Source organism: Taudactylus pleione, unplaced genomic scaffold (assembly GCF_031769625.1).
Source record: "Taudactylus pleione unplaced genomic scaffold, aTauple2 ptg000253l, whole genome shotgun sequence".
In the NCBI taxonomy this organism is placed as follows: Eukaryota; Metazoa; Chordata; class Amphibia; order Anura; family Myobatrachidae; genus Taudactylus; species Taudactylus pleione.
In genome coordinates this window covers 5555734-5574443 of record NW_028284655.1, presented here as the reverse complement: position 1 = coordinate 5574443, position 18710 = coordinate 5555734, and the positions used below count along the sequence as shown (strand labels likewise).

Genomic DNA, 18710 nt, shown 5'->3' with positions numbered 1-18710 from the left:
CTTGAAGACCAAAATAAATCGCGGGCAATGCACCCAGCTATGCCATAATGGCTCCGGCGCTGCAGACGGCTATCTACTGCTGCTGAGGTTGACGACTGCGTCATCTCGCACAGGGACTTCCCAGCGCGGCTGTGTGATTGGCGGGTCAGGTGCTGGCGGAAGAAGCCGGCAGGTTGCAGGAGCGGGTTGGGACGTGCTGCTGGGAGGAAGATGGGGTGGCCGGTACCGCCAGTGGGCTATCTGTTACTGGGAGGTCAGGGGCTGCTCCTGACATTCTCCCTCATCGCCTCTCAAAACCATACCAGCCCCTCCACCTTCTCGGAGCCAAGCACCACCCCGGCCCCAGAGCTCAGAGATCCCTACGGGCCTCTCATACTATGCGAGTACCTGTGAGTATAAGCCCTGGCCCTCCGTGTACGGCGCCGTAATGCGGTGTGGTATCCCAGGCACAGTGCGGGAGAGCCTGCTTCACCAGGCGGAGTGTGAGTGCAGTGTGACAGCATCAGTGGGAGGGGGAGTGTGAGTGCAGTGTGACAGCACCAGAGGGTGAGGTCGGTGTGACAGCCCCAGTAAGAGGGGGAGTGTGAGTACAGTGTGATAGCACTAGAGTGTGAGTGCGGTGTGTCAGCACCAGTGGGAGGGGGAGTGTGAGTGCACCTGTGAGTATGAGCCCCGGCCCTCAGTGTATGGCGCCGTAATGCGGTGTGGTATACCAAGCACAGTGCTGGAGAGCCTGCTTCACCAGGCGGAGTGTGAGTGCGGTGTGACAGCACCTGAGGGAGGGGGAGTGCGAGTGGAGTGTGACAGCACCAGTGGGAAGGGGAGTGTGAGTGCAGTGTGACAGCATGGGAGGGGGAGTGAGGTCTGACAGCACCAGTGAGACGGAGAATGTGACAGTACCAGTGGGAGGGGGGAGTACAGTGTGGCAGCACCTGAGGGTGAGGGGGCGTGGGAGAGTGGTGTGACAGCACCAGTGGGAGGGGGAGTGTGAATGAGGTGTGACAGCACCAGAGTGGATGTGTGAGTGCAGTGTGACAGCACCAGAGTGGAAGTGCAAGTGCGGTGTGACAGCACCAGAGGGGGGATGTGAGTGCGATGTGACAAGCACCATGATGAGTGGAGGGTGAGTGCAGTGTGACAAGCACCATGATGAGTGGAGGGTGAGTGCAGTGTGACAAGCACCATGATGAGTGGAGGGTGAGTGCAGTGTGACAAGCACCATGATGAGTGGAGGGTGAGTGCAGTGTGACAAGCACCATGATGAGTGGAGGGTGAGTGCAGTGTGACAAGCACCAGAGGGAGAGTCTAATAAGGAATGCCTTGCAGAAGGTTGTGCTTTGCTCCTGAGCCTTCCTTAATCAGAAGTAGAATGCCTCAAGGGACAGTGGGCCTGATTCAGAGCCGGACGCTCTGACAAGAGCGCTCGCTCTGAATCAGGGCCGTCCTACCTATTATGTGACCACCCACAGCTTATGCGAGCGGCCAAAAAGATGGTCGCGATGGTCAAGACCATCGCGACCATTGGGCTTGTGACGAGACCCTGCGGTAGGGTCTTGCTGCCGCAAGCCCAGGAGTGCTTTTGGCTCTATCAGAGCCAAAAGCACTCCCACTGACATCACTAGTGATGTCAGTGGGGCCGGACCCAGACGGTAGGCGTTCCCATGGGAACGCCTCCGTCTGGGCAGTCACGCCCCCGGCACGCTCACCAAAGGGGGCGTGCTGTCAATCACCATCGTCAGCACGCCCCCGTTGGTGCGAGACCCATAGCGACGGCTTGGCCGTCGCTATTCGGGTCTTGCGCATGCGCACGACGGAGCTCCCTCCGTCGTGCGCACTAGGGCACCATCGACCCGCTTGCGAGCGCTCAGCTTTCATGAGCGGGTCTGAATCAGGCCCAGTGTAAGAGCACAATGGTATATTAGAAATCTGTATGGGGTCTATTCTATCCATATTCAGTTGATCGCAAACAACCTAATATTTGTGTATACATATAATATAAAGCAATTACTTTACAACAAAATAAGAAATGCAACTCACCATAGATATGTTGTACATGACCCAAACTCTGTTTCAAGTTCAGCAGGGCTCTCATTGACTTGGCGACACAAGCCCTCAGATTTCTATTTGTCATCCTGTTTTAATGCTATTTATCAATTACATCAGTGTAAAGTATATGCTGCTGATCGTCACACTCTTATCTATGTCCTCCAAATTCATTAAGAAGTTTCAACTAAGTGCTTTTTCTCTTTAACATCTTCATGTCACCATTTATGTCTCTCAGACCAGAAGAGTTTATGGAGTGTGATGATCCAGTTGACCACACAGGAAATGTGTCTGTCCAACAAGAACTTGGCTATGGATGCACCAGGGTAAATACTTAAAGAATATTTATATTTATGTATTCATTCTTACAATATGAGATGTCTTTCCATGGTTACAAACTGTGACTTTCGATCTTTATTATTAAATGCTAAAAGAGTTGCTACTTTACAATGTGCAAGTGACCTCTCTGAGAATTGACTATATTCATATATGTGTCAGAATTAATTTAGCCTTTATTCTTCGGGTTCAATAGGGTCCACAGGATCTACCTTGGGGTATGTAGTTGGATCGCATCCAATGCACCAAACAGCAAAGCTTTTGAGCTCCCAGCATGCACTTGTCGTCCTCCCTATATACCCCGCCCCCAGCCACAGGCATTCAGTTTTTTTGCTTGGTGTGTGGCACGACGCACCTGTTATAACAGCGGGACTGCTAGGCAGTCCTAGGCTTTTTTCTTTTTATGTTTTTTCGAAACTTCAGAGTTTAGCGGGAACCAGGCATCGTGAAAGATGCTTGCATCGCGACTCCTTCTACCTCCGCCGACTCCAAAACACCAGCACCGCTATATGCCCTGAGGTTCTCTGCAGGCATCAGCGTGGCTTAACGGGACTGCAGTCAGGTCACGGAGATGGCAGGTAAGCGATACCTCACGTGGAATCGTGCGCAAAATAGTCCCCCGCCTCCAGTGTTGAGACGCATCGGAGGCGGCTGTGGGTGAAGGCCTCATATAACGTGTCCTCACTAAGGCGGCTGGGGCCATATAGTCTGTCGCTGGGGACGGGTGGTAAGATGCACTAGGGCGCACTAGTCAACGTCTTGCTACTGTGAGGTCAGCGTACCCGGCCGTCAAAATCGCACCCTAGGGCGGGATAGGCACTCCTCCGGCTGCTCCTCCCCCCAGATGCGAACTTCTGGGTACGGATTCCCACGTCTGGTTTGCTATAAATGACCACCTCATGTGTGAGAAGCGCGCAGTTTAGCATTTGTCCATGCACTGCTGGAGCGATTGGTCTCAGAGGTTTGGGCTGTCTCTTTATATACCTCCCTCTTGGGTTTGGAATATAGCGCACTCTATATCCTACCATTACCCCCTCCGGGGCAGGTCAGACGATTGAGAGTCCATATTGCTTTAGCAAATATGTGTATTTATGCATTGTATGTGACTGTATGCTAGCTGCTGTGTGTACACTGCCTATGTTTTCAAAACTGTCGGGTACATCTATCACTGTGTTTCTCCTCATCCCTCTGAAGGTGTGTGGGGTGTTTCATTGATGCAAAGTCACATTGCATTTATATTGTATACCTTATACCATTTATACATTGTCATGTCTGAAGGTAAAGGTGAGCATGAGCCCTCCAGTGCTTATATCCTGTAAGTCCTGTTCTACAGGCCTGTCTGACCAGGATGTTAACCATGATGGATTGTGTAATAACAGCTATCCAATATATCTGGTACACCAGCACCAGAGTCATTTTGGATGTCCATTACGCCTGAGGTTTTGTCCTATTTAATAGGCAAAGCCACGGAGGTACGGGCCCTGTTGGGGTAACTTGGCTGCTCACTCTAGTCACAGTATACTGCCGTCTTCAGCCTCTCCGCAGGTGGATAGAACAGATGTAGTAAAAAAGCAGGGACATAAAAGAGGTTCTCATCATGTGTTGCCTCAGGAGTCTGACTCTACCTCTTCATCAGACTCTGATACTCAGCGTTCTGGGTCTGTCTCTGTGAAAGAGGACCATCAGTCCCTGGTGGATGTTACCTCTCTAGTAAGAGCGGTCAGATCTGTCCTCAGTATGGAGGAAGAGGCGGTGTCTCTGGCATCTAAGGAGGGAGCCAATCTTTAGACGTCAGGCGGTGACTAAGGATTATTTCCCTCAGTCTGGGCAGCTGTCGAATCTCATGTCTGAAGCGTGGGATACTTCTAGTAAGCATTTTCATGCCACAAGGAATATAACCTCTCCGTACCCATTTGCACCAGGAGTGTGTAATAAATGGGAAGTTCCACCAACGATAGATGCTCATGTGACAAGGTTAATCAGGAGCGCTACAGAAAGTGAAAACATTGATTTCAAGTGATTATCCAGTTTTCTATCTGGAGCTATTACTAGGCCAGCTACGGCTGTAGCTTGAGTGGACGAAATCTCTGGAGGATACTAGATCCAACCAGAGAGCAGCAGTCCCTTCTCGGCCAGATGTGGGAAGCAACTATGTATGTGGGAGAGATATCAGCATTCAAGAAAGAACGAGAGTCCTCGTCAAGTTGAGGCAGTTCACAAGAGTCAAGATACTGATGAGTTTCGTGAGCCAATGCTGAGGGATCACTAGAGGATCCTAAATTTTATAGTGCTTTGTAGTAGTCTGAGAAAATATTTTTCATTGTTTTCAGGTCATAAATTGAATGACCAGATGAGTCCTTAATAGAGCAGATGGCTTGAGATGCCCATTTGTTAGCCAAGAGGGTATGAGCTTTATTGATTTTATTGTAAAACAATTGGTTAGCCTAACGAAGTGAGTGTTCAACCTTTTCAGCTAATATAGACTGTAATTCGGCTCTCGCTTTGGAGTGGCGTGTAAGAACCTTATTGGAGTGGGTACGTTTGTGTTCTCTATCCAAATCTGCAATAAGATAGGTCAATGAATTAACACGTTGTTCCTGCTCTCTTTTCTGACGTGACGCATTGAATTATGACTCCCCGAATGACCGCCTTATGGGCCTCCCAAACCGACAACGCACTACATTGATCTTAGGAGTTGAGAGTAAAATAGTCCTGAAGTTTAGATTTAATCAATTCCTGAAATTGAGGAATCTTCAGTAAAGTTTCATTAAGCCTCCAAGATGGCCTACCTCTCGTCACGTCAAAAATTTCAAAAGACGCCATTAGTACTGAGTGGTCTGACCAAGGAACTATCAAGTATAGGCATGCTATTTGTGAGAAGGAAGCGCAACATAAAAATGGGTCTATTCTAGAATATACATCATGTGGATTAGAGTAGATAGTGTAGTCACAGACACTAGGATTAAGAAAACACCAAACATCAAATAGACCTGCTTCAGCCATGCATTTACGCAAAGAAGATGAGTTTGGGAATTCTCCCGGTCGGGAGGGGCCTGATTTGTCTATGCGAGCCAGTACTATATTAAAGTCACCGCCTACTAAAGTTTTACTTTTTCTTTAAGGGCAAAGTTTCTGAAAAAATTGAGATTGGCCCTTGTTAGAAGCATAAAGGTTGGCCAGCGTCCAAATTTGTCCAAATTTGCTTTGTATCATGATACACCTGCCTTCATTGTCACATTTAGAATCTAAAAATTGGAAGAGGAGGAAAACTCTAAGAAGAATGGCTTCATTGTTACACTTAATAACATTATTGGAGTACCATACTGAGGGGAAAAGTTTGGAGGAGAGAGATGGATGTGAATCCCCTTTCAGGTGGGTTTCCTGCAAAAAGATTACATCACCATGCAATTCTTTGAGGGACCTATGGAGATGCGAGCACTTCTGTGGGGAGTTGAGACCCTTAGTTTTGATAGACAAACAAGTAAGTGGCATAGTGAAAAGTTATATAATTGTTTGACAGACAAGAAAAAAAAAAAGAGGACCCTAGACTCTGCTGTAAAAATATTTAACTAATTAAAATATAACAGAAAAACCGGTCTCTAGAGTTGAGCTCTACAAAATAAGGAGCTCAAGTGCGGGACACAAATCAAATATAAATGGATGGTTATAAACCCTATTGAATTTTACACATCATTCCCTAAAATTCGGGGGTAAGATGGCTGAGATACCAACTCTACCCATCCAAAGAACAAAGCTATAAAATTTAACTAGTTTGTATGGACCTATAGCAACAATATAGAATATGTACCTACTGTAACTAAATGAAAATAATGTCTAACCTAATAAACAAGGACAAAAAAGTTAGGTAAAAACCTGAGATAAGCTTTCACGTACCCTGAGACATAATTGTAAAATAAAACATGGATACGGGCTTTATAAACCTAGATACATATAGTAGTGGAACTTGTTGAGTTTGAAGTCTACCATAGCAACTATGAATATAATGTAAAGAATTGTATAGTCATAAAATGAAAGGAAAATAAGCAATCATTAGTACAGTAAATTTAAATGAAAACGAACCCATGCAAGGAACAAATCAAGTTGGAGAAGAAGCACCAGATCTAGCAGGAACAGGACCAGAAGTAGGGGTCGAGGGAAGTTTGCAAAGCAGTTGAGTCCCTTCTTCTATAGATCGAATGGAGTGAAAACGGCCTTCAACATCCACCAGTAGACTGAATGGAAATCCCTATTTATAAACATTGTCCGGAAGCGCTGCAGTGATTGAATGGAGTTTGCATTTCTTAGCAATAGTTGCCGGGGCCAGATCTTGAAATATTTGTATCCGGGAGCCCACAAAGAAGATTGAGGTGGAATTCCTACTAGCTATCATGATACTGTTCTTGATTTTAAACGAGTGCAGTCTGAGAATAACATCTCAAGGGGCGTCATAGTCCTTGGGTTTAGGCCTCAGGGCGTGGTGAGCTCTTTGTATTTGAATTGCCGACTTAGACAACGATGGGACCAAGGAAATAAGCAGTCGCTTGAGTTGTGGTTCCAAATCTGAGGCAGTAATTGATTTTGGAATATTATGAAGACGTAGGTTGTTCCTCCTCTCGCAGTTTTCCAGATCCTCTGCTTTATCTCTGAGGAATTCTAGTTCGTTGTGTAAATAGGTCATATCACTCCCTATTTTATTCTGAAAGTCCCGGTGCTTATCCGCACGTGATTACAAAGCAGATGTGCGTGTATCCAGGGCCGCTATGTCATATTTAAGTTCCCCTATAGCTAACTGGAGAGCAGTAGTAAAGAAGGTTTTGAGTTCTAATATCTTTTGAAGAGATTGTATATCCTCTCTGGTGGAGGGAGCAGATTTAGGATCCATCGTAGCTTGAGATGAAGAAGACGGTGGTGGTGAATCCGAAACTGGTTTCTTACACCGTGAGAAATGTTGAGAAATATCCTGCGAGGCTCCTTTATGGGCTCTAGTGCCTGCTCTGCTCATAATATTATGCTGGAATAATGTGTCACGATATAGATAGGATGTCAGTAGGTCTTGTTCATAGCTCTGGGTAGGGGGGACAGCAGCAGAGAGCTTACATCACCAAAAGGTCACAGACGGTCATCAAAGTAGATACAGGTAGTATTTCAAGAGGTACTAGTTTCACAGACAGTAATCACAGTAGCAGCAGTGTCACAGATAGTTTTTCACAGGTAGTATTTCAGGGTATAAATACAGTAGTTATAACTTGGGAGTTTATCTGGACATCTGAAAACCAGAAGTTAGTGCTGTATGAAGAATTTTACAGGATACAGTTGAAGCATAATAGGGAACATGCACAGTCCAGAAAATAGATTTGAATTAACAGTAATCGGTCAGATATAAAATCCTTTTAGGCTGGAAATATACACTGTGTGTGTAAAGCTGAAGTCTCAGAAACATGAGCAAATTTAATTGAAGTGAGAGATGCAGGGAGACGGAGATCTACTTTGAAAAAAAGTAACCACTACCTGTAAATCATATGATGAGTCCCCTTGGCTTAATTAAGTTGTCAGGCATCAGTGTGATGTGGGTAGGTATACAGTAATACAGGCTTGAGATGGGGACATCAATACAACCCTCATCCTCCACAACATAGAACTGTAACAGGAGGGGAGCTGCTATCCAGGGTGTCAGCTCCGCCATTAGTCTGCGGAAACATAGGGGGAGGAAAGCAGATCACTACCTGTATGTTAAATGCTGAGGCACTGTGGGTGGAGCAGGACCTCAGTGTGGGATGGGTGACCCGCGCGTCAGTTGCGGTGGTGTGCGGAGTGGCCGGGTGAAATTACCAGAAGACCCGGGTTGTATGCACAAATCGAGGCCACGGTTAGATCCCGGTCGGGGGTTGAAAAGTAACGCTGCGTGCCGCTTCTGGAGCAGCCCCTGGTAGGTGGAAAGGAGTTATGTACCTAAATCCAGGGAATGGGGGCAGCGGGTAAGGCAAAAAGCAGTTGTAGCCGGAGTTTTAAGTAGGGGCTCAGTATCGGTGCTGCCGATCAGCAAGCCAGCCAGGCCACGCCCCCAGGGTAAATAACTTATATAATTGGTTAATGTTTTGATTTTGTTTTGTTTATCAATTCAATTAAGAACAATCTTTAAACTTGTGTTTTTTTTCTTGGTATTTTGACATTACAGAGCTATCAGTTGTAAGAATTACCAAACAGTCACTAAAGCTGGGTACACACTAGACATGGGGTGGGCAATAAGTGGCCCCCCAGATGTTGTAAAACTACACATCCCAGCATGACCTGCCAGTTTTGCTATTTAGCCATGCTAAAATTGTTGCAATGCATGCTGGGATTTGTAGTTCAACAGCTGGAGGGCCACTTATTGCCCACCCCTGCAGTAGACGGTGTGTGTACCCAGCGACAGCAGATGTGACTGACGTTATATCGGGCGGTCTGTACACACTGCACAATCTGGTGTATGATCGCCTGTTATGCGGTTCCGCATCCAGAACCATGGTGTCAGCCGTCAGATCTTCAGATTGGCTTGCACTTCAGGCAGATCTGAAGATACAATAAACGATGCACAGGAGCGCTCAACAGTGCGAATACAAATGATGATGTGGACGATTTGTCGTTTCGATCCGTCCTAAAATTATAAACCGTTCAATATATCGTCTAGTGTGTACCCAGCTTTATTTTCATGTTGTAAGAACATATATAATGTCAAATGTGGCAAATACTCTTTTATAACCGCTGTAGTTGTCATCAATCTAGACAGTGGGGCTCATTCAGAGTTGGGCACAAAGCAAAAAACTAGGCAAAATTCCTTTTTTTTTTTTTTTTTGCATGCAGGATAAATACCGGCTGCTCCTGCTGCATGTAGCCCACAAATGCTGTACAGCTTTATTTGTATACTGCAATTTAGATTTGAGTTTGGACACACATTTTAACCTATGTGCACATTTTATATTTGCACCATCGGCAGATTTTGCCCAGGTGTGAAGTTTTTGAGGTTTTTTGTGGCTCCCATCTCTGAATCAGCCCCAGTATCTCCTTCTGTCAATCATGTGTACTTACCAATTGAGCAGACTAATTATGGTTCATACCACCATTTATTTAGTGATTGTTCCAGTCCTCTTACACGTATCTCTCTTCCTCCTTTATTTGTTAGAATATTATTAATTGTGAATAACATGGTAATTCTTTGTGCGCAGTTTGGGGGCCAGGCATACAAGGATGTGGAGCACACAAAAGTGTGGTGTCGGGCTCTGGTCGGGATTGAGTGTGCTGGACCTCGCTCCTTTCAACGTGGGAATAAGCCATGCATCAAGTACGTGAATTTTCAGATGGTGCTTTTCTAAAGGGCACATTTCACCTGCGGTATAAGTAGTTATGTTGTAGCCTGAATCAGTGTCTATAGGAATGCAGCCTATTTTGTTTCTCTAGTGCTGCAGTTATGTACCTGGGGTCTGATAATAGGCTATATTGGGTCACCTTACAGAGATGTAGACAAGAGGTGCACTTTAAAGGGAATTAAATGACGTGTTAAACTAGGTATATGAGTGGATGGGTTGTGAGAATGATTCATAAGGCGTTGGATGGGAAGTCAGGGAGGTATAGGGTGAAAATGTTAGAACCTAAGTAAAGGATTTAAGATAGCTCAGTAGCAGTGAGAAAATGAATGTGTTAGGGCAGAAGGAACCCAGCCTTATGTAATGTTTCATTATCAATGTATACTTTTGTAGCTGCATTTGCTGAACAAAAAAATAAGATAGTTCATGGCAACAGGCGACAAGCACTAGCAGAGTGGGAGTTAGATAGAATGGAGGTTTGTGTGAACCCTGTATCCCATTCTAAAGACTGCCCCTGGGAGAGTCACCAAACTACATAGTCCCTGGGCCTCTCTCCATACCAGACACACATCTGAGGGGGCCGCTGGCAAAAGAAAAGGTAAGCTTTATACATTGTATGTAAAAGACCTAGTTGCCGTATTTACTTCCTCCCGGCACGCCGCTTTTAGGCAGACTGCTGGGCATGTTATTACTCACGTGGCTGCAGCTGTAGGGCTGGCGTGTCTCAAAGATCCTGACTGTTCCTTCTCTAGGACTGCCTCCTGGGATTACTGAGCAGAAACATGCTGCCGGCTTTGTGGGAGAGAGAGAGGCTTGTTGAACGCCTCCAGGACACGGCGCCGTGGCACCTGCAGGCGCGCCGTCTGTGACATCATCTGTATGTGCCGCGGTATCATTAGAGGTCTCCGGATAGAAACGCCAGAGGCTAGGATGACGTCAGGCATCCTGAATAAAGCAGGACGCCAACAGCGTGCCCGGCAACCCTCCCCCCGGTACTTCAGTATCAGCCGCTATCTTTGTTGGTTAGACTTGTCTTTCTCTCTCAGTATGGACAAGCCAGACAAGGGTTCCAAAAGACAAGGATCAGTCACTTTTTATACTTGTACAAAATGTGAGAAAAAATTGCCAAAAGGTACGGAACCAGGGTCGTTCTGTGCTGGTTGTTCACAGGGGGATTCATTACCGAGAGGTTTGGCTGAACAGTCGGTGATGCCTGATTGGGCCAGGTCTATGGTTGAAGCCATAGGTGAATTACATCACTCTCAGGCAAATTATATGATACCCTGTGCTCAAACTCCTACTTTGTCTGATCCCTCTGTAGAGCCCAGATGGGCCTAGGATATTGGACGATTTCTTCCTCAGATGGCAACGTCAGCAGGGGCCACAACCGCTAAGAGACGTTCAGGCCATTCCTCAGTGGATTTTCCTGGAGAAGAGGCTTCAGCTACCTCTTCCCAGGAAGAATGGAAATTGGATTATGACAGGGAAGACACCTCAAACTGGGAGGGTGACTCCCATTCTGATTCAGGAGTTTCTATGTTGATAGATGCGGTCAGGGAGACTTTGCATCTACAGGAAACAGCTATTCCAGTAACTAGTTCAGTTTCTTTCTTTAAACGTAAGAAGAAACATGTATCTGTTTTCCTTGAATTTTCACATTTTGAGGAAATATTAAAAGAAGCCTGGTTGAAACCTGATTCTAAATTTCATATTCCGAAAAAATTTAAGTATCTTTTATCCTTTTTCGGAAGAGGATACCAAGCTTTGGGAAATTCCACCCATGGTGGATGCTCCTATTGCTAGGTTGGTCAGGAATACTGTTAGTCTGTAACTCCTAAAGATCCTATGGATAGGAAGAATGAGGCTGTACTTAAATCTATATTCACTTTGTCAGGAGTTTCACTGTCCCAATTCTGGTCAGTGCCTGGGTGATAAAGGCTATCAATCCCTGGATGAACCAGATGATTACTGGATTTCAGTCAGAGGATTTGTCTGAAGCTAGTTCTTTAGCTGATCAGATTTTGGAAACTAACCTATATAGGTGATGCTTTAATAGATAATATTCAGGTACAGTCTCCTATTTCGGTTTTGGCCATTTCCACCTGGCATTCCTTATGGCTTAAAACATGGAAGGCAGACGTAGAATCCAAGCATGCTTTAGAGGCTTTGCCTTTTGAAAGGGGTTTTTGTTTGGTCCAGAATGAACTAAAATTATTTCTCAGGTCACAGGAGGAAAAAGTCCTTACCTTCTTGTAACAACACCAAAGCCAAAATCCCTTAGGTTTCGTTCCTTTTGGACTCAGGGCAGGGGAAGCTTTAAGGCATTCTATGGTGTACCTAGTGGTCCCCAGAGAGTGAACTTCAGGAGTCGTGCTGTCCTCGGCATCCAGCCTGCAAGTCAATACACATGACTGTCACGGGACTGGGACCCTTCCTCTGGTGGGAGGCCGCTTACTCAAATTCTGGGAAACTTGCATTCAATTTCAATCCAATTTGAATTTTTGGGCAAGTCAACCAGTAAACGGGTTACATTTTAGATTTCCAGGGTCCTGTTCAAAAAAGAATCTTTTCCGCTCCTCTCCCTGTGGATGGTTGCCGAAAGGCATCTCTCATACAGGCAATATCTGAGTCCGGAGTAATTGTTTCTGTACTACAGCAAGGCCTGGGCTCAGTGGCGTAACTATAAATTTTGCTCCCCCCTGCCAAAAAAGTTTTTTGGGGTCGTATAACATGTAAACTGCGTGTGTATCAAGTTAGTGCCCCTTATGCAATGCCCCCTGTAGTTGTGCCCATGTGCAGTGCCCCCTGTTTTTGTGCCCATATGCAGGGCCTCCTTTAGTTTTGCCCCTGAAGTTAAGCCCATATGCCGTGCCCCCTGTAGTTAAGCCCATATGCTGTGCCCCCTGTAGTTAAGCCCATATGCCGTGCCCCCTGTAGTTAAGCCCATATGCCGTGCCCCCTGTAGTTAAGCCCATATGCCGTGCCCCCTGTAGTTGTGACCCTTTAAAGTAGTGCTCCCCCCCAGTACTTACCTGACCCCAGTACTTACCTGTCCATCCTGGGCATCGCTGACTCCACGCGGCCGCTGTCCATGCTGCCGCACTGACTGGATCTAACTTGATTCAGGAGGTGCGGCCGCGCAGGCTCCTCACATGACGTCACCTGCGCATTGCATCACTGGGAGCGCTGGCCTCTGAAGCGATCAGAGGCTTCCCTAGCCTCTGATCATGTCTGAGGCCAGCGTTCATAGTTGCAGTGGCGTAGCAACGGCCCTGCCTGGGGTTCTACTCCATTTTCCTTTTGGTAGACAAACCAGACAGGTTGTTCTGTCCCATTCTCAACCTCAGGGGGTTAAATGCTTCTCTCCATTTGGAAAAATTCAAGATGGAGTCCATAAGAGGAAGAGGAATTTATGGCCTTCATAGATATCAAGGATGCCTACCTCCATATTCCTAGTCTTCTGCAATTTGCAGTGGGGCTTCGGCATTTTCAGTTCCAGGCTCTGCCATTTGGTTTGGCCACCACTCCCAGAGTCTTTACAAAGGTTATGGCACACGTGATCTCTCTACTCAGTGGTGGGGGTATCAATGTGTTGTCTTATCTGGACGATTTGTTGCTAAGGGCACCCTCAATAGCCCTATTGCAACAACATCTTCAGATTACCTTAGGAATGCTCCAGAGATTTGGCTGGATCATCAATTTTCCCAAATCAAATTTAATTCCATCTCAGAAGATAGTATTTTTGGATCTTCTCTTCGACACCCAGTGTAACAGAGTGTTTCTTCTGCAGGCAAAGATTCAGGATCATTAATCCAAGATATGGACCATTTTACAGATGTCTCGTCTCTCAGTCCTCAGGGCTCTGCAGCTACTGGGAAAATGGTTGCTTGATTTGAAGCCGTTTCTTTCGCCAGATTTCATGCCCAACCACTTCATCGATGGGTGAAACCAGACCCTCAATTAAACAGGCAGATATTCAGATTATCTATGCAGATCCGACAGTCACTTCTTTTGTGGCTACAGGATGCAAATCTGAACAGGGGTTGCCAATTGTTAATAATAAATTGGATTATTGTCACCACAGATGCCAGCCTAACAGGCTTGGGGGACAGTTAGACAGACACCTACAGGGTTTTTGGTCCGTCCAGGAAGCTTCTCTTTCCATAAATATACTGGAATTAAGGGCGATTTGGTATACATTGATTCAGGCTCAATTCCATCTAAGAAGCCTACCAGTGCGAATCCAAACAGACAATGCCACTGCAGTTGCTTATATAAATAAGCAGGGTGGCACACACAGCTAGTAAGCAATAAGGCAGGGGTCTTCAACCTTTGGCCCTCCAGCTGCTATGGAACTACAAATCCCAGCATGCCCTGCCACGGTTTTGATATAACAGCATGCTAAAACTGTGGCAGGGTATCCTGTGATCTGTAGTTCCACAGCAGCTGAAGGGCCAAAGGTTGAAGACCCATGCAATAAGGGAAGTTTCTCACATCCTTCATTAGGCAGAAATTTGTTCCAGCTATTTCGGCAATTTACATTCCAGGATGGACAACTGGGAGGCGGACTTCATAAGTCGCCACAGTGTGCATCCTGGGGAATGGGAATTAGACCAGGAGGTGTTTGCGGAAATAGTTTCCAGATGGGGATCTCCAGACATAGATCTACTGGCTTCTCGTCTCAACAAGAAACTTTCAAGGTACGGATCTCGGTCCCAGGATCCTCAGGCATCTCTGAGGGATTTCATGACAGCACCTTGGGTGTTCCAGCTGGGATACATTTTTCCTCCTCTGGTAATGTTACCAAAGGTAATTCAGAGGATTCGTTCAGTGGCACGGCCGGTCATTCTGGTGGCTCCAGACTGGCCGCGTCGTCATTGGCACACAGTTCTTCTGAACATGTTGGCAGATGTTTCGTTTCGTCTGCCCCTGCATCCAGATCTGTTACTTCAGGGTCCATGTCATCGCCCTCGATTTGCCTCGCCTGGTTCTTGAATCCAGTATCTTGAGGGTCAAAGGGTTTTCAGAATCTGTTGTGAAAACCATGATACAGGCTCGCAAACCAGTCACTTCCCAGATTTATCATCGGATATGGAACATATATATTTCTTGGTGTGAACGACACAAGTTGAAACCTGAAAGGTTCCGAGTGTCTCGTCTCTTGTCTTTTCTGCAAGAGAGGTTGGTTAAGGGTCTTAGGGCCTGATTCAGAGCCGAACGCTCTGACCAGAGCGCTTGCTCTGAATCAGTGCCCTCCTCCATGAAAATGGAGGGTCCTCCTGGCCGCTCGCATAACTGTGGGTGACCACCCACAGCATATGCGAGCGTCCATGATGATGGTCGCGATGGTCTTGACCATCGCGACCATCGGGCTTGCGACGGAGACCCTGCGGTAGGGTCTCGTTGCCGCAAGCCCTGGAGTGATTTTGGCTCTATCAGAGCCAAAATCACTCCCACTGACATCACTACTGATGTCAGTGGGGCCGGCTTCAGACGGTAGGCATTCCCAAGGGAACGCCTTCGTCTGGCAGGCACGCCCCCAGCATGCCCACCAAAGGGGGCGTGCTGTCAATCAACATCGACAGCACGCCCCCTTTGGTGCGAGACCCGGAGCGATGGAAAGACCGTCGCTCCCCAGGTCTCGCGCATGCGCACGACGGAGCTCCCTCCGACGTGCGCATGTGCAGTGGGGGAACATCGACCCGCTTGCGAGCATCCTGCGCTCGCGAGCGGGTCTGAATGACCCCCTTAGATTGTCCTCTCTTAAGGGACAAATTTTGGCCCTATCGATCCTGTTTCAGAGGAAATTGGCCTACATTCCTGAAGTTCCACCTTGGCACCGTTTGAGCCTTTCGAATCTGTCGAGTGGCAATATCTCACTTTGAAGGTTGTTTTCCTTTTGGCCATTGTCTCGGCCAGAAGGTTATCTGAGTTAGCGACTCTTTCTTGTAAATCTCCACTTTTCATGAGTATAGGGTAGTGTTATGCACTAAGCCTTCTTTCTTACGAGGTTGGTATCGGCTTTCCACATTAACCAGGATATTGTCCTTCCAGCTTTTCACCAGGATTCAGTGACTAGTGAAGCTTCTTCTTTAGCACTGTTGGATGTGGTACATGCGTTACGCATTTACTTGGAGCTTACTGTGGGCCTGATTCAGACCCGCTCGTGAGCGCTCACAAGTGGGTCGATGTTGGCCCAGTGCGCATGCGCACGACAGACCCGGCTCCGTTGTGCGCATGCGCGAGACCCGGAGAGCGACGGCCAAGCCGTCGCTATGGGTCTCGTACCAAAGGGGGCCTGCTGACGATGGTGAGTGACAGCACGCCCCCTTTGGTGGGAGTGCCGGGGGCGTGGCTGCCCGGCCCCACTGACATCACAAGTGATGTCAGTGGGAGTGCCTTCGGCTCTGATAGAGCCGAAAGCACTGCAAGGCTTGCGGCAACGAGACCCTACCACAAGGGTCTTGTCGCAAGCCCGATGGTCGCGATGGTCTTGACCATTGCGACCATCTTTTTGGCTGCTCGCTATAGCTGTGGGTGGTCACCCACAGCTATGCGAGCGGCCAGGAGGCCGCTCTAAAAAAAAAAGACAAGGACGGCCCTGATTCAGAGCGAGCGCTCTGTCAGAGCGTCCGGCTCTGAATCAGGGCCTGTGTCTTTGAGGCGTACGGATTCTCTGTTGATGTTGATTGATGCACCAAAAAGAGGCTGGCCAGCCTAGAAAGGGTCCATCACTTCTGCAATTCGGCAGGCATATTTGTCCTCAAATATGACGGTTCCAGCCTTAATTTGGGCCAACTCTTGCTGTTGGGGCTTCTTGGGCTGTACAGTATGGTGCCTCGGTTGAGCAGTTAGTCATTCGTGTACACAAAATTTTACCGCTTCCATTTGGAGCGAGAGACGCCACTGTTGGCCAAAAAATTCTTAGAGCGGTCGGTTCCAACGCTCCCCCCCCCCCCACTTAATTGCTTGCTTTGGTTTATCCCAGAAGTAATGGCATCCACCAGATGGATGAAAGAGGAAATTTTTACTCATCGTAAAATCTCTTCCTTGGAGTCCATCTGGGGGATGTCGGGATCCCTCCCTTGTTTGGTTTCATACTAGTTACCTGTTGGGTTCTAAGTTCTTCTGTGGGTCTTTCTCTGGCTTTGTTAAACATAGACTGAGGTTCTGGTGGAAGGGGATGGGTTATATAGGGGGTGGGAGTCAGTTTTATTCAGTTAGTGTCCAAATCCACAGCTCACTAAGCATAACCCGGAAGTAATGGCATCCCCCAGATGGGCTCCCAAGGAAGAGCTTTTACGGTGAGTAAAAATCTAATTATTTCCAACTCCCCACAGTGTTTATATTATTTTTGAGGTGCTTAGGGGTCAGCATTGTAATTGTAGTTTTGTTTTTCTTTTTTCTTCCTAAATTTCCATAGCTCTACAATAAAGGCCAACAGATGAACTCTGCCCACCACCTCCTATTAGATCTATGTTGGGCCAAAGTTAGTTTAATAAGAGTTTTCCAGAAGTGGGACATCCCTTTAATGGAGCGTACACACGGTCAGATTTGTCAGACTTGTCAGATGAACGATTGAACGATCTGAACGATTTTACCAAAGTTTTGAACGATTGAACGATTTTTGACTACATTAAAATGAATGGAATCGTCCAAGTCTGACTGCAAACCCATCAGATGTCAGATATCGTTATCTGACAAACGGGAACGCGCATCGTTGATCGTCCATCGTTCAGGCATGTCAGATATGAACGATTTTCCATCAGATATGAACGACTGAACGATTTTTTAATCGTTATCGTTCATATCTGAAGGAAAAATCTGATCGTGTGTATGCACCATAAGTTGTGTACTGTTCTCTGTGGTCATTTAGCTGCTGGGGGGTTTGGAGGGTTTGGATGATATTTCATTTTATCTCTGATAATTTCGCATTAAGCCTAAATACACTTTTGTGTGCAGAAATGAAGTCCTTAGGCCACACTTATTTATTCCCTTATGCTCTGCATAATATTTATAATAATTAAATCTGAAATGAGACCTTTTTGTGACCAGTTCATTGTTACTTGTGTGATATCTCCTTGTCTTCTCCCAGGTACACTGGTCACTACTTCATCACCACTTTGCTGTACTCCTTCTTCTTGGGCTGCTTCGGGGTAGATCGCTTCTGCCTGGGACATACAGGTGCTGCTGTGGGAAAACTCCTCACTCTGGGAGGCCTGGGCATCTGGTGGTTTGTAGACCTTATACTACTCATCACCGGAGGGCTAATGCCGAGTGACAACAGCAACTGGTGCACCATCTACTGACAATTGCATTGGGGGACTGTCAGCTCTTCTCCGGATTATTACAGCACTACAGCTGTGGACTTATACAGAAGGACTGTAATCTGCTGAGACCCCTGCCACAGATTCTCCTGTTCATCCAAATTTCATAGGGTACATCATCACCACAGATGGTTTTGGCAAAAAATTTTTTTTTTAAGTAATTTATTTCACATCTAGTGTAATAAAGGAAGAAATGAACCCTTTGACTATCAGTTACTTCTGATATTAAACAAATGTAGAACACAGAGCCATTGTTATAACTGGTCTCATTTGTAATATAAAATACTGTAAATACATTATATATGCCAATATCCTGGTTTAAAGTTTAATAAAAGTGACAGACATTATACTCCTGTAACCTCTGGCATTTTGTGTACAGGGAAGTGTGAAATTACTGTAGAAGCTACAAGCATTCCCTCGTTCAACCATCATCAGAAATCCTTTGCTTGACCCAGACTATCTCTGGAACTACCGCCCTATCTCTCCTCTGCTTTTCCTTCAAGATCCTTGAGCGGTTTGCTCATCACTGCCACTTCATTTCCGTTTTCACTCCACATAAACTGACCTTTCCAAGGTCAATTCTTATTGCCAGATCCAAGAGTTGATTTTGTCTACTTATCCTCCTGGACCAACGGTATCTGTAGCTTTTGATACTGTAGACGAC

At 46.5% G+C, this 18710-nt stretch overlaps 1 protein-coding gene across 1 annotated transcript; it reads left to right on the top strand.

Annotated features, from left to right (window-relative positions):
- Positions 1–35: 35 nt before the first annotated feature.
- On the top strand, positions 36–18393 carry TM2D2 (TM2 domain containing 2). The gene is made up of 4 exons (XM_088480397.1): positions 36–389; positions 2282–2369; positions 9582–9697; positions 17815–18393. Exons 1-4 carry the CDS (start codon positions 211–213, stop codon positions 18026–18028), a joined length of 597 nt encoding a protein of 198 aa, XP_088336523.1. The 5' UTR covers positions 36–210; the 3' UTR covers positions 18029–18393.
- Positions 18394–18710: the final 317 nt, after the last annotated feature.